General features: G+C 43.7%; 1 protein-coding gene across 1 annotated transcript; it reads right to left on the reverse strand.

Moving 5' to 3' along the window:
• Window positions 1-14811, reverse strand: efr3ba (EFR3 homolog Ba). The gene is made up of 21 exons (XM_080849706.1): window positions 14690-14811; window positions 13744-13894; window positions 11812-11933; window positions 11453-11599; window positions 9511-9639; window positions 8943-9021; window positions 8718-8853; window positions 6882-7040; window positions 6181-6292; window positions 5072-5123; window positions 4557-4729; window positions 4343-4418; window positions 3666-3827; window positions 3308-3433; window positions 3071-3138; window positions 2168-2295; window positions 1728-1819; window positions 1259-1307; window positions 761-867; window positions 285-334; window positions 1-131 (listed from the first exon to the last, which is right to left on the reverse strand). Exons 1-21 carry the CDS (start codon window positions 14794-14796, stop codon window positions 35-37), a joined length of 2322 nt encoding a protein of 773 aa, XP_080705832.1. The 5' UTR covers window positions 14797-14811; the 3' UTR covers window positions 1-34.
• Window positions 14812-16340: the final 1529 nt, after the last annotated feature.

Below are 16340 nucleotides of genomic sequence, written 5' to 3' on the forward strand. Positions count from 1 at the left end.
GCTACACAGACATACGGGGGGATCATGAGCTCCCTTAGTAGACACAGAGATCGGGGAATATCATCTCGTAGACGGGTATGGAGCGGCTCTGTCCGTGTGCATTGACGGTTCCCGAGGGGCTGGGGGGCGGCCTGGGGAGAGAGGGGAGGTGTTGTACAAGATGAGAGTCCAGTAAGGAAGATGTAGGCAAAGTCAAACACAAGTGCTTAACGCAACCAGAATGGCTACATAGCTAGTACTGACGCATCCCAGGAGAGAGCTTTCAACAAACTACTGTTCCATACCTGATTGTGATCTCAAAGATCTGGTTGAGTTTACTCTGCAGCAGTGAGGTCTGGAGGGAAAACACACAAAATAGTCATTATAAGCAGCATCATCGTTATCATCAACAACAAAATGTAAATAATACCAATCAACATCATCATCACTATCATCATCATGATCATCATCATCATCATCAACCACATCACTACAATCATCCCAATCATCAACAACATCAACATCACTATCATCATCCCAATAATCATCATCATCTTCTTCATCAACAACATCACTAGAATCATCCCAATCATCATCATCATTATCATCACTATCGTCATCATCAATACCACCATCATCATCATCATCACCACTGCCATTGTCACCATTCATTTGAATGATGTCAGGAAGAATGTGCATCTAAGGCATATTTGGCCCTGATCTGGACTGGACCCGCAGACTTCAACCTGAAGAAGTCCCCCTGTGTGGGTTACGTACTCACCCTAGCACCACAGTGTGCAGCAATCTCCTCAAAGGGAGCCGTCTGGAACCTCTCCACCACCAGCCTCCTCCGCTCTCTCTCCTGCTCCTCCATAGTCACACTGTCCACTGAGGAGGGAGAAGGAACAAACGGCATCAGCCAACATCACTATAAGCTCTTCAGTTTATTACCAGCAATCTCATTAGATGTCATTTTTCTTCATGTTCTTCCAGGGTTAGGTATAACATCAGACAGCTATGGCTCTATGAATACCCCTCTCTCCGAGCTTAAGAGTGTTATCTAATGTTCCATATGAATACAGTTGTGGCTAAATAATTAAGTAGGCCTACAGTCGTAATTAAGACAGTTCCTGCATGTACAGTTCCCCATGGAACTGAGCTATGGTTGACAGTGCTTTATCCATAGAGTTTCAAACTATTTATCAAACTAAAAAAGTATCCAACGGATGACACATTATTTCTGTCAATGGCTACCAATGACACTGCATTTGAAACTCACCAATAGCTTGCTTCAGTGTTTCGAAGGTGATCTGTTCAGTTGGAGTTTTCTGTGGGCACAGAAAAAAGGGCTTTCATGGCACTGATACGTAGCTAGACCACAAACCTGAAGGGCAGAGCTTGGACTGTTTCTGATAAATATAAATAGGACACAGAGGACAGTCGAAGGGCAGGTGCTCATTCAGTATATTGGAAATACACTTGTTCCTTTACTCCTTTACCTTTAAGAGGAAAGTGTAATTTATTTCTCTCTGAAATATTTCTGCTCTGAACCAGTTTCAAACACGTTTAACTTGGTGTTCATTGAGGTCCAGGAAGCGTTTTATACTTTCAAGAATACAATCTTATTTCACTGCTAGATTTAGTTCTGAAAGATTATTCTCTGTCTTAGCAGCCAAACTTGAATGAGGTATTTTGAGGGCCTTGGTTATCGTGTAAACAAAGCTGCGTGTTGTCTCTGTCTGTCTCACCGTCTCTCTCTCTGGGCTGTGTCTGGAATCCATTTCTAGCTGGAGAGAGATGGTGTCCCCGATGCTTTTCCTCTTTGACAGTCTGTCCTCATCTGAAGGCAGAGACAACCACAGGAAAACTCAGTTACTATTCCAGCCACACGCATAAACACAAGGCACCATTTGATTGTGCGTCAGCTGTCTCTATTTGCAAAACAAATATTTCGTCTCACTCTTTTGAGCTCAAATAAAGATTTATTTTTTTAAGATGTGTTCAAACAATTTTTCAGACATATTACTTGCTATTGCACAGCTACATATACAGCTAAACATATAGAGAATAGCATTAGCAACACCAAGGTCATTGGTCCACTCATCAACCAGTGCACATATTATCACTCCTGATAGAGGCATCTATATTATGACTACAGGTAAACATTAGGAGCTGTATGCAGGCCTACCTGTTATTTCTGGAAAGTAAGGTGTGGCAAGCCTCTCTGTGTTGTAGCCGCTCCCTCCTAGCGTCTCCGCTATTTTGGACTGCAGGAAGACGATGTCTCCTTCAGGCTTCGGCAGACTCTCTGGCAGTCTGAGCGGGAGAGAGAGAGAGAGAGAGAGAGAGAGAGAGAGAGAGAGAGAGATGGAGACAGAAGAAACACGAGGGAGAGAGAGAGGAGGGAGGGTGGGAGAGAGAGAGAGACCGAGATAGGAGCAGCAGAGAGACGGCAAGAGAGAAAGAGGAGAGAAAGAGAGACACACAGACAGAGAGAGAGGGAGAGAGAAAGAGGAACATAGAGACAGAACAAGTACCTGAGCCATCACTGTCTTCCATCATCAAATGTTATTTTCAGAAAGTGAGTAGCTGATAACATCTTTAAGGTTGCATGAGGCTGGAAGGTCTGTAATGGACTTCCTGATCAGAGAGAGCCCCTACTGAGTTCAAACCGTGCCAAAATTCTCACACTCCCTGGACTCAGGAATAGTGCGAGGCATGTCCTTTAAAAGCCTTCAGCGAGGCCGGGGAGAACGGAAGAGGGGCCAGAGAGACAAAAAGACACACAAACATGTGAATGTGTATGGACTGTGGCAGAGACAACTCTTTTGAAGTGTCTTTGCGGGGGGACATTCATAAAGGCCTCTGATGATTCACGGTAGTTTGAAAGAAGGCGCAGGAAGAAATGGACAGGGATTTGTTAGCTTTGCATTGACTCATAACTGGGATGAAAGGTGGCTATTAAATATTGATCATCACAGAAGCCCTTTGGCGTATTTAAGTTTACAATTTGTTTGAAAGTCCACTAAAACATGAGTCATTCGATGAAAGAAAAGAGGGGAAAATGGATTCTATTGTAAAGCAAGCTGACCTTGGTTTCTCCACAAATACATCCTCCGGCAGTAAGTAAGGGATCTCCTTCTGTCGAGCTTCTATCACCTGATAAAGAAAAGCAACAAGAAAAAGAGTTTTTCTAAGATGGCTGCCAACTGAAACCATTCCTTGCATCTCTAAGTGGCTGCCAAGCTGAATCTATGTGTAACATTTCAGAGTGACTGCCACTTAATGAGGAAATGAATAAGAAGAGTGAAAAAGAAAACTGCTAAACCTCGTGTACGTGCTGGCAAAATGTTGGCACGGTTGTCAGCTGGCAGATGAGGTTCAGGTAGGCAGCAGAGAGGGCATGAATGGCACACCGATTGTACACAGGCAGCGCCTCTTCGCCCGCCAAGTCCTGGTGAGAAAGAACCAAGGGCAAGATGGTGAGTGGAACAGAATGACCCCACACTCACCTCCTACCGTACCGCCTGGCTGCCCTTGGATGGATACGCCCCATGGATGGAGCCATTCCGGTTCCAAAATGAAGTGAGGCGTGTACCCTTGTGCCCCCCATAAGAAACCCACACTCAGGCCTGGCAATGCTAATCTAATCAAACCTGTAAAGGCCAATGCCAAACAGACTGTACCTGCAGAGCCAGAGCCAGGCGGATGAGGTCCACCACCACCTCCTCGGTGGCCAGCTCTATGGAGAGGAGTGCCAGCAGGGAGAAGAGCGACTCGAAGTGGCGCTGGGTGCTGTTCTCCTCCTTACACACCAGGTAGATGTGGCGGTACAGCCTCTGGGCATTCTGACATGGCATGAGAAAATGAGGGAAAAGGTTGTTGTGATGACTGAAGGTCATCGAGGCTCCATCTTTGTAGTTTTCCACCATCTGGATTTACATTAATATACTCATTCCGAGGGCGTGGCTGAACTACTACGGTTTGTGAAATATTCCTGTGCATCCCTTACTGTCGCTTCATTGCATTTATATGTATTTTCAATCCTCAAACAATCAGTCATGCACTAACAACACTTTAAACAATCCATCAAGATATGCAGAATATACAGGAATGCTATTTCTCCTGAATGAAAGCTTTATTGTTTTTATGAACAAAAACATATAACCTATGAACAAAAACATATAACCTACACTGCAAGAAAACCATGAAATACACTTAATACATAATACATTATTAACATACTGTATACTGTTTACTGAAGCACTGCTCTGGTCCTTCTAGCACATTGCAATGTATTTCATCATATGTCTTCCATCTTAATTGGATAAATAAACCTCCACTGTGTAAAGATTGACATTACCTTTTTCATGAAGAGATTGTCCTGCCTGGAGCATTTGTCCACCTTAAGTTTCAGCACGGAGATATCTGTGATTATACTGAGAAACAGGGAAGAGGGTGTCCATGTTAGTGGCATATTCCTATTTGTAAAATATCTGAAACTAATGTCACTAACTAATGTAGGTTGTTTGTTTTGTTGTTTGTTTAGATTTTTCATCCTCGTGTTGCAGCCTGACCTGATGGAGGAGAACTTGAGGCGGTTGTCATGGCGATCGATGAGGCTGATGAGGATGTCCAGGACCAGCAGGCGGACTTCTGCGTCCTCCATCAGCGTGAAGGAGAGCAGCGGGTCCAGGAAAGAGGTGGGCAGGGCTGTCAGCATGTTGGTGGTCTGGAAGCCCACCGTCACCTGCAGACAGACAGACAGAGTGATGAAGGGGGGGGGGGGGGGGGGGGGGGAGAGCGCTGTAATGTAATGTTTAAGTTACAGTGTAGACAGAGTCAAACCCCTTTTTAACAGAGAATGACATTTCCATTGAGTCATTTCCATTCATGTCCATTTAGTGTCTTCCATTTAGACACTTTAGTGAGTTACAAGTAATATGCATAGCAAACAAATAGTAAAATCAAGGTGAAGAAATTGAAAGCAAAGTGCTATAAGAAAGTATGGAAATTTTTACAGCATATTACTTCAAAACCAAGTACCAATACACCAAAACAGCATTTCCAGTGTTTTTGAATAGTACTGCACCTGTAATAGTGACTTGAGCAGCATGACTTGAATCATGCGACTGCCCTCAAACCTGAAAGACATAATGAGAAAGACTGCGTTAGACGGCTCTGCCAGCCTCACTCCCCCCTGAGGCATGCAGACTGTGTCTCCTGGAAACTCTCTCACTTAGCAAAGTACAAAGTCTGTCATTTATTTATTATGAGATCGACAAACACTTTGGCACCGGCATGCAAATCGAACTGGGACACTAAATTGAAATGCAGACATGAATGCTGCCTAAACAGGAACAATTAATGACCTACCAAGACGTCAGGTCGGCAATGAAATGAGGTTCTGAGCAAATAGCTTTTGAGAGAGCAGAAACTATGTAGATATGTCGCATTGTCACAGTGTGTCCCAGTTCCAAGTTTAAAGGAAGCCATACATCCTCAGTATAGAAAAGGATCATAAAATCACAAATCTACTAATAGTCTATTCCAGAAGCCTCATGCAGATGAGATCGGAAAACCAGAGCTCAGAAAGAAAATGTCCTGCCATGTATTTATCCCTCAAGCTGATGACCCATGACCCCTACCTCTGCTTTGTGCTGACCAATACATTCAGACTACTGATTTAACATCTGGGAAAGGATTTTTTTCCTACTGAACACCACCTTTTCCATCTTAAGTGTATTGTACACATTGAATCTTCTTGAAGAGTCAATGCAGTGGAAGCAGCACTCCAAAGCATAAAAAAGATGCCCTACATTATCTCACCGAGGATAAATTCTATCTCTCTCAATGCTTTACATCAGAAAGACACTACATACATCAATAATAGTTCACGGACTGCTCTATGCTACGTTCATACATACATACACATATACATATATACATACATATACAGTAGGTATCATTACCTACAGATACATTACTCTAAATATAACTCCATGGAGTTAACACATGTATATGTCTCATGCATCCATATTTCTCAAATGTATAGTGGAGGGATCGGGGGCAGTACACTATGCTATGTGTCTAGTCTATTTCAAAGTGCTCGGGCAAAGTACACTATGCTAGGTGGCTAGTCTACTGCGGAGCGCTCGGGGGCAGTACATGCATAGTGCTGCTCTCAGAGGGTTCTCCCACCCTGTGTTGGCCGAGCCGAGGGCCGGGTACATCCCCGGTACCGGGATCTTCCCCATGATGAACAGCATCACCTCTGAGCGCTGATAGGTTGGGAGCGTGCTGGCAAACGAGCCTGCAGACACACACAAACAACACACACACACACACACACACACACACATGCATGAACCACACACAAACACATACACATACAATTATGTAAGTATAGGACATATATTAACAACAATAATTAAACAATAATCCACAGTATTTATGATTTTAATATTATTTTACAACTTTTAGTTCTAGCAATATTACGATTATGCTTACCCATTTTTCATAATTGTTATTACTGTACTTTTTTCATCAAAAGTTTTTGTAAGGTGCTTTTGACCAAAGCATCTGCTAAATAAATGAAAGAAACTTCTTGCTGTAAAAGGAGTTGTTGGTAGTGATCAATTAGACACATACACACACAGATACACACACACACACACACACACACACATGCACACTCACACACACACACACACACTCACACACTCACACGCACACAAACACACACTCACGCACACACACACACACATACACACACACTCAGGCACACATACACACACACGCACAAATGTACACAGACAGACAGACACACACACACACACACTCTCACGCACACACTCACGCACACACACACACAAACACACACACATGTTCTTGTGTCTCACCGATAGTCTTAATGACAGACTCCTGTAGCTGTCTCTCCTCGTGCTCTTTGATGATCTTAGTGCCGATGTTGCTATAGTCGTAGGCGCCTGTGAGCTCATAGTCCACACTGAGACGCAGCTGCTTCAGAAGGGTGTTAAACACCTCCAGCACCGTCGGCCCTGGACACAGGACAGTGTAGTGTAGTGTAGTGTAGGGTAGTGTAGTGTAGGGTAGTGTGGTGTAGTATTGTATAGTAAAGTAAGGTGCATGAGTATATGACCAAAAATATGACTATCATGAAAAATTTGATTGAGTAAGAAAATGTTAAGGGACAAGGGGCCTCATTCTCGAACGCAGTTGAGAAGAATTTAAGAAGGACTTTCTTCTGAACTCCACCTAGGCCGACGGGGCCATCTTGTGGTTATTGGAGCAATCGCATTTGAAAAAACTGTCCGTGTTAAACGGGTTAACGGTTGAATTTGTGAATACTCGTTGGTGATTGCGTTCACGTCAACTCTACAGACATCCTCGGATTAAAATGATTATAATAATAATACATATGAGAATATTTGTATCATTAACAGTTAAATTTCACATTTATTGATTCTACGAGGCATCGTGATGTCATTAAATAAACAAAAGGACTACACCAGGATGCTAATCCAAACTATTCTCATTTGTAGATCCAAACTATTTCTCACTTGTAGGCAAGTGAATTTCTCTGATGATGAATTGAATAGTCCAACAAGCTCCTTGATGCTCCTCTCTCCAGCTCTGCTCCCACAAAATGGCCAGAGGAGGGTTGGCCTTATATAGGCCAGAGAGGGGCTGAGAGGCATGTCAGGACATGCCTCAGGGGGAGACTCGAAACTGTCCCCAAACGTATGGGGGCTGCCTTGAAACTGTCGTGGGGTGTGAAATTCCACAGTTTACGACCCCCCACGAGGTCCTGTGAGTGGCCTACACAGCAGGGTGCACTGCTGGATTCATCTGGGGGAGCAGTCTTTTTAACAAACTGCCTAGCTAGCACTACCAGAGCAGGCGCGTCCCTCTCTACCTTTAAGAAGCTTTTAAAGACCCAACTCTTCAGAGAGCACCTCCCTTCCTAACTGACACTTCAACTAGTGCTTGTATTGCACTTACAGCAGTTGCATTCCTGCACTTCTTTTTTATTTTCTACCTCGTTTTTCTATTTCTTATGTAAAGTAGTATTTATTGTTACACTAGGTCTCTATTGCTCGTAACTGTTCTCTCCCTTGTACGTCGCTTTGGACAAAGGCGTCTGCTAACTGACTAAATGTGAATGTAAATGTACACGCACACTGCAAATGTAAGTGAATAAATAAATAAGCACTTAACTCAATTGCGTTAAAATAGCCATGGTGGAATAGAATAGACACATCTATATCCTACAGTACCTCCACGTCTGCACCGGGTTAGAGCTGCGTTTTTTGCTCGTTTTCCGCTGAGACATGACTCGCCTTATGAGGTGCTTTCGTGTGGATTCGGGAGATTCCGATAGCACACGTCTCTACGGTTGCGTGCCCTAATAAGGAGCTGGCGGGGTGTGTATGTATGCCAATCCACTTTCACGAGAACACGCATCAATTTAAGAAACTATTCCGGGAGAGCACAGCTGAGAAGACTTCAGCTTCTTATAAACGCATTTTCAAGCATGCAGGAATGCGGCAGAGGCGTTTCCCTTACGTTGTTTTTAGGAAAGTCCGTAAGAAACATTTCAGAAGAATTTCAGAAAATGATCGAGAATGAGGCCCAAGGTCTTTATTTCCCCATATTGATGAAAGGGGTCCTGCGGTCCCTCAAGTGGTGTGATTATGTACTGCAGCTTCCCCTACCTACGGAGCCACTGGCTTCAATCACTGCAGCCTCGGAGAGCACCTGCACTATCCCAGCGCGCACTTTGGCCGAGCTTTTACTGTTGGCATCCAGGTGCCCAAGCAGCTGCTGTATCACCAGGTGGGAATGCTGGGACTGCAGAAATATAATATAATATAATTTCATATAATATAGGCCTACTGTATGTTTTAATGTTTTAACAATATCTAAAGTTGTTTTTGTACCTGAATGGAGTACATGATGATCTTGAAACAGCGCACAGCAAATGTTTTAGTCTCCCACAGGGAATGGTTATCCAGATGCCTAGAGATATAAATAAATGTACTCCCATCAGCATCAATCAATGTGGTACAACAAACAAAACATGAACTTACTGCACTTGCTTTTCGGTCACTGAGACCGAGGATACAGTATAGGTTTCTGTACGTTGACACTGTAAACTGCGATTTCCATTAATTCCATTAATTTGGCGGTCTTGTTTCTCATAACTGGATCAACCCTCATTTTAGGTTGGAGCAGTTTGTAACCTCCCCACAACAATATAGCACGTCATAGCACATCAACCAAAACGTTCTCAATGCAGGATCCTTGAATAGCTGCATTCAATCATCCAAAACGTTCTCACTGCAGGTTCCTTGAATAGCTGCATTTAATCATCCAAAACGTTCTCACTGCAGGTTCCTTGAATAGCTGCATCACTGGACTGCATCCCTCCTCTAAAGACATCTGCATCCTGACTAAGGGCAAATGCGAATGTAAATGAGCATCTGTGCGTCAGAGCTGGTGACTCACATGAGGACGGGCTTGACGGCATTCTTGATGTTGCCGTAAGCAGCACGGCCCAGCAGCTCCCTGAAGCAGCGCTCAGTCAGCTCCACGGGACTCTCCTTATCCTTTTCTGCCTCCGGAGAGGGAGACTGGCTGCAGGTGACACACACACAATATTTCTTTTACAATTGTTTTCATGGTATGGACATGGTGCAGCACATAACTGTCAAAAAGCTAATAGGGCGTCACCATTTTCCCATATTCTTGCACTTTTCCATCTTCCAGTCTTCCTATGTTTTGCAGTCATCTGATTATACATTATTTATTACACTATTATATGTTATTACTGCCAGGATCCGCAAGAGGAGCCGAGATGGGAGAGGATTGTCAGATGTGGTGAGATTCATTTTTTTAGTTTCTTACAATTTCTGTATGGGCTTGGTGCACCATATGGTCTATGTGTTCTTTTTTAGGTGTGAAATTAGATGAATAAATCAATCTTACTAATTTCTCTACACACATACACACACACATACACACAAAGAAGAGAAAATTATGGATGTAACTTTCTGTCATCAACACATTGTTGCCCTAAGGATGTAATTTGTATTATTACCATTTTACCACTTTCTTGCATTTTTCATCTTCCAGTCTCTCCCTAAGTTTTGCAAAGTCATCTATTTACAGTGGCATATGATAAATGCCAGAAGTCTGTGTTTGAGCTGCAAGATCCCATTTGGTCCCATCAGAAACTCTCTGCTCAGCTCATGTGCACACACACTTATACACTCACTCACTCAAAGAGACGCTGGGTGGGAGAAAGGGGGGCAGAAAGGGGGGGGAGAAAAAAAATTGTCATGACAATAAAGCTCAATAAATTAAATTTAAAATTGATAGAAAAAAGAAAGAAAGAGGGAGGGAGATGGAGGGTAAGTGTAAGAGAGGGAGAGAAAGGATGAAATAGAGGAGAAAATGTGTGTAAAGCTAGATGAGGAGGGGGAGAGAAAGAGAGAGAGAGGGGGACAGAGAGAAATAGAAGGATAGGGAGTATAAGAGTATGTAAGTATGCATGCAAGAGAGAAGGAAAGGGAGGTGGAGAACCAGCCAGTTTTAGTAACTTTCTCTGGAAGTTTTTGTTCTTTAATTAATATGAACTCCCTCACTGTGGACAAATGCAATTCGCATACTGCTGAAAGTAGCATTTATGGGTGTGATAAGATTGCCCTGCACTTACTTGTGCACTTGAGAGCTCCTTCATAGCATTACACTCTGTGCTAAGAGCATTCGCCACTAATTATATCTGGATGAGTCATTCCACTATGGCTGTAATACACTTACAGCCTCAGTGTTCACTGCATAAGACAGTTATCAGTCAGGTGCTGCCCATAGATGATTGTCTATTTCTGACAGACCACAGGCTCTACCAAGGCATCTGTAGGCTACGGGGTCCCAGAGAAGCACTTAAGCTTTGTGTAAAGATGAGCAGTGATTGCATGTTCACTTAAAGCCTGAGACATATGTTATCGTTGTTATTTCAATTCATTTCAATGCTAAAATCCAGTGCAATAGAAATTTGAATATTTGTAGATAATACTTTATAACAAATATTTAATTGAATCAGTTTTAGTTGTCCAGGGTGAGACTATTACACACAATTGAGGTGGCTTACAATACTCAAGCATGTCTGTGATCCATACAGAATCATTTTGGTATGCTACTGGATACTGTACATATAAACAAACTGCATGGGAACCGATGGACTGTGGCAGTGCTCACCCAAGAGGGTCCTGAATTCAACTTTCCCTTTGGTCCACCGCCACAACTAGACAGCATGCTGTCACCTTATATGTCCATACACGGACACTAGATTCCCGGTGATAAAGCCACAGTGTTGCCCCTTGATTTAAAACTAAGCGCAGCACAAGACAGGTGATTGGGGGACAGCAGAGAAGGCCATAGCCCTTACCTCTCCACGGTCTCGTCCTGCAGGTTGAAGAGCAGGGAGGGGACGATCTTGTCCATGTGCTGCGGGTCCCAGATGTTGGCCTGCAGCTCATCGTTCACCGTTTTCCTCACCACCCCCTGCAGCCCCCTGATCCCCGCCATGCGAATCCTGACAGAGGAAACACATTGACAGTTTAGCCTGCTTCCTTTCGCACTTTCCTTCCGAACGCGCCAGACTTAATAGGCACTCGAGACTCATTTAGCACCTTCTGCGATAATCAGGAGAAGTGTCAGCGTAAACTGTTGGGAGTCTTTGAGGTGCAGTTGGGCGGGGTGGGGGGGGGGCGGGGGGGGGGGGGAGTGTGAGGTGTGTTTCCTCACTTGGTGCGGATGTCTGGATCCTCGTAGCTGGAGTGACACATCTCGCTGAAGCGCGAGACGAAGAAGTCGTAGCTGCGGTGGTATGAGGCTGTGTCCTCCTCGATGTTGGCGAACTTTATAAACTGAGAGGGGAGGAGGATATTCAACATGATGTGTGTTAACGAGTGATAGGTGAGATCAAAGCTTAAAGAAAAACAAATGTAAAAAACAATATGACACATCTGTCACAAGCAGATCAAAGTCAGTCTACATCAAGAGGCCTGTGACCCAGCCTATTTTCGACAAAAACAAACTAAATCTTGAAGAGATGTTCTCGTCCGTGACTACTGCACTACACACTGCCACCATCATATTTATCGAAAATACAATTTAAACCCCAGTCCTGGCTGTCCTAGATCTGCTTAAGTAATCTCTCTTTAATCTTTAAGCCTTCATATTTTTCTCTCCCACTCCGGATCAGCCTTCCTGTCCATTTGGCTAGATGTGATGGCTCTGCAGAAAACGGACACATTTGCACCGATACACGACTTTCCGCTGTTCCTGCATTGACAACAAATCAATGTGCAACTCACAACACTGTCACCTCCAGTCAAAAGAGTGCCCCAGTGAAGAGGAAGGGGGAGAAACATATACACAATAGATTTGCCTCTACTACTAGGCATTATTGTGAGTGGGGTACTTTGTCATGTTTGTCTATGCAGGCTGCCAGCCGTGGTGTGGCTTTAACAACTGTAAATATTGAGTGTTGCTTGATAAGTCAGCCAGGGTTTATGGAGGCGGGTTGCTAGTGGCATTGTAGATGTGGCCCTTGGGAAAATAACAACCTCCCTTCCTCCCCCCTCCCCTCGAAGAATTTCCCAACATCTGCTCGGAGACGCTGAAAATGGATTGGTCTGTGCCGTGATGACATGACAGAGTGATGATGAGGCCTTATGCCAGAAATCTCTCTCTTTCCCTCTGTCGGCTCGTCTCTCCTTCCCTTTCTCCTTCTTCCTATTTCTCTAGCTCCTCTCTCTCTATGTCTCTCACACACACTTTTCTCTTCTACTGTCTGATATACCCTACACAAACACCCATACAAGCACACACGCACACACACACATTCACACACACACACACACACACACACACACACACACACACACACACACACACACACACACACACACACACACACACACACACACACACACACGCGCGCGCGCGCACACATGCACACGCCCACGCACACTCACTCACACTCACACGCACACACACACGCACACACACACACCATAATTCTGGGATGTCAGCCATCCAGCGTAATCAGACTGAGCCGGGATCTCTCCTCTCTATCCTCTGACCCTGCAGTTCCAGGTCAGCCTCTCTGGCCCACAGGCAGACCCACCCCACCCCTACTCTCTCTCTGTCTCTCTGTCGCTCCCCTTCTCGTGAAGCAGATGCATGCTAATGCATGCTTACACAAGCTACTGAGGCCGCGCTGTTGCCATAGGGACGCTATTGACAGCATGGGAAAAAGAGACGTGATATTGGCACTTAGGTGAAGTGACAATAATAGCCCCGACAGAATGAAACACTGCTGGGAGCCTCTTGATGATGATCGTCCATTTGCACTCGTCTCCTTCTGATCTAACCATTCTCTTCATCAAAATGCTAAGACAGAGCCAGACAGACACACTGAGATTCCTTTATATGTTTTCTCCTCTTCGGCTGTCTATTTTTGACATTGTAATATCTGGACTTGAACATCCCTGAGGTCTCTGCACAGATATGAATTATTTCCTTGCTATCCCTACCTTTTCCTTCAAATCAGGGCCTCAGAGGTAGAACAGCCTCCACATGATCCTACATACTAGATCGACATGAGCCCTTAACTCCCTAAACTGATATGAATTGGATATTATATGGATGAGAAGGAAGGGTTGAACTCACGGAGTTGGTCCCAAGGATCTGGAGGTTGGGCTTGTCGGCCTCCAGGAGTTTGCGCACCATGCCGAGGAAGCTCTCCACGAACAGGTTGATGCTCTGGCAGTGGCACGCCATCAGCAGCTGATCCAGAGCCTCCATAGCGATGCACACATACCTGAGAAACACACACACACACACACACACACACACACACACACACACACACACACACACACACACATAAACATACACACACACATACATACACACACTCATAAACATACACACACATACATACACACACACACACACACACACACACACACATACACACACACACACACACATACATACACACACACACACACACACACACACACACATACACACACACATACGCACACAAACATACACACACATACATACACATACATACACACACACATACACACACACACAAACACACACAGGCACACACACACACATTTATTTAAACATTCCTATATTTTGGTAGTGAAGTACACTACTGTAACACTCATTTTGCTAATCACTAACTAACACCAATCTTTGCTCTCAGTGGGCATTTATACTGATTTTAAAATCCTTCCCTTTGGGTAAAAGTGCCTGACTTTGTATTAAGGAGGTTTCCTAGACTGTACTGTACACTATGTACACTAGATTTCAGCTATTAAAAATAGCGCGAACACCGCCCATCCAGTCACACACTTACTTATTTATTGCAGTTGGTGAGATTTTCCACAACGGTTGCCATGCACTTACATACAATAACATTCATTCAGCTGACAGACACTTTTTTCCAGTACAAAATGAGGCTGTGTATGAGTCAAGATCATCTGGTAGAACCATTTGGAAAACCTCACTGGAGGCTTTGACACCCTGGTCACATTGAAAACTGAATAAAACGTGCGTTGTTTGTTAAATGCGAGTTGTTTGCTTGTATGCAGCCCACCCGTATCTGTGCCGGGTCACATCTCGAGAGAGGCGTTCTGACAGGTAGGCGCCGATGCGGTCCAGTTTTTCTGGGGCAGACAGGGCGTAAAACGTCAGCTTCTCCATGTTGGCTTTCACCAAGCCATCCTGCACAGAGGGTGGGGGGTGGGAGGGGATCATAGGGAAGTTAATGTGTTTTCAGGAACAGAAAAGCCATTCATTTTCATCCTCACTGAGACTCATTTTTGATCCCTCTTTTAAAGACTTGTATGTAAGGCAATGTGTGAGTGCATGTGTGAGGTTGTTATTTTCCTCTTTTAAAGCCTTGTGTGTAAGGCAGTGTTTGTGTGTGTGTGTGTGTGTGTGTGTGTGTGTGTGTGTGTGTGTGTGTGTGTGTGTGTGTGTGTGTGTGTGTGTGTGTGTGTGTGTGTGTGTGTGTGTGTGTGTGTGTGGTTGTGTGTGTGTGCATGTGCGTGGGCATGGGCATGTGCGTGTGCGTGTGTAAGGCTGTTATTTTCCCCCACCCTGCTTTTTAGGAAGTGACACAACCTGAATAAAGAAAAGATCTATACACCACTATGAGACTAAATTCCATTACATAATGTTGGTGTTGCCATAAATAGCAAGAATCAATTTGGCTGCTGGAAAACAAATATATGTTGGATTTCACAAAGGGTTTCAAACATGGAGGGCAATGACCTGTAATCCTCTAGCTAATGCACTAAAAGCACTGTTTGCTTCCATATGAGATGTACCACAGGGCTATGCTGTTGCAAGAATACAGCAATGAATTACCTGTGTTTAAGTATTTATTAATCATACAACATGGTGTTGTCCTCGTATAGGCCTAATAGTCCCAAATCAAACCAACAGACAGGATAATAATAATAACATCATACAGTTGCATTTATTTTAAATTCCTTTTTGAATGTGCTACATAAACATCCATGGGCCACATTGGGAAAAACACAGTGAAGCCTTGATTAGAAACGCGCTTATACTCATTTAGTGACAATAACAGTTGGCAATGTATGTGCACAATGATTTTGAAAAAGTCTAGAGCTTTCCTCTTAAAAATACAACTTTATCTTTTTCTTTACCTCTGTTTCTAAAAGTCAACTAAAAGAATAGACTTCAATGTAAATCTTAACAGTTTTGCGTTAGCCAACCTCTATTTAACTTCAGAATATCAACATCCACACTGAAATAATTCTGTGAAGTTTTTGCAAAATTCTGGAAAGCTACCCCAAAACATATGGCTTCAACTGCTATTCCCATTTATGTGCAGAGTGATTCTCTGTGTGTCAGTAAGCTGACCTCTGATCAGACATAATCAGAACATTGAGGAATTGTGGAATATCCATCTATCTTTTCTGAAATTGTGAGACATACTGGAACAAGTTTTAGTCTTATACACAGGAGTAAATAAAGAAATAAATGGCCTAAACTGAACAAAATGTGAATGGTTCTGCCAAGTGGAGATGCTGTGGATCACCCATACCAGTCTGCCTGTACACAACCTTGCAGAACTATCAGTGAATTGATTTTGTGTTGATTTTTTCAGTGCTCAAGGATTCCTCCAGGTCACTGTCCAAGTCTAATTTGCAGTGAAAGGACATTTTTGATTAAGGTTATTGATGTGAAAGGATTCTACTCTGGGTCCAAGGGCT

Source organism: Sprattus sprattus (genome assembly GCF_963457725.1).
Source record: "Sprattus sprattus genome assembly, chromosome: 13".
Classification (NCBI taxonomy): Eukaryota; Metazoa; Chordata; class Actinopteri; order Clupeiformes; family Clupeidae; genus Sprattus; species Sprattus sprattus.

Excerpts from the sequence above, each read along its gene's own strand:
- efr3ba (XM_080849706.1), bottom strand. The coding sequence starts at position 14,796 with ATGGAGAAGCTGACGTTTTACGCCCTGTCTGCCCCAGAAAAACTGGAC. Across the intron at positions 9,022-9,510 it reads GCCGTCAAGCCCGTCCTCAT|GCATCTGGATAACCATTCCC; the intron begins GTGAGTCACCAG and ends TTATATCTCTAG. Across the intron at positions 7,041-8,717 it reads TGAAGCCAGTGGCTCCGTAG|GGCCGACGGTGCTGGAGGTG; the intron begins GTAGGGGAAGCT and ends TCCTGTGTCCAG.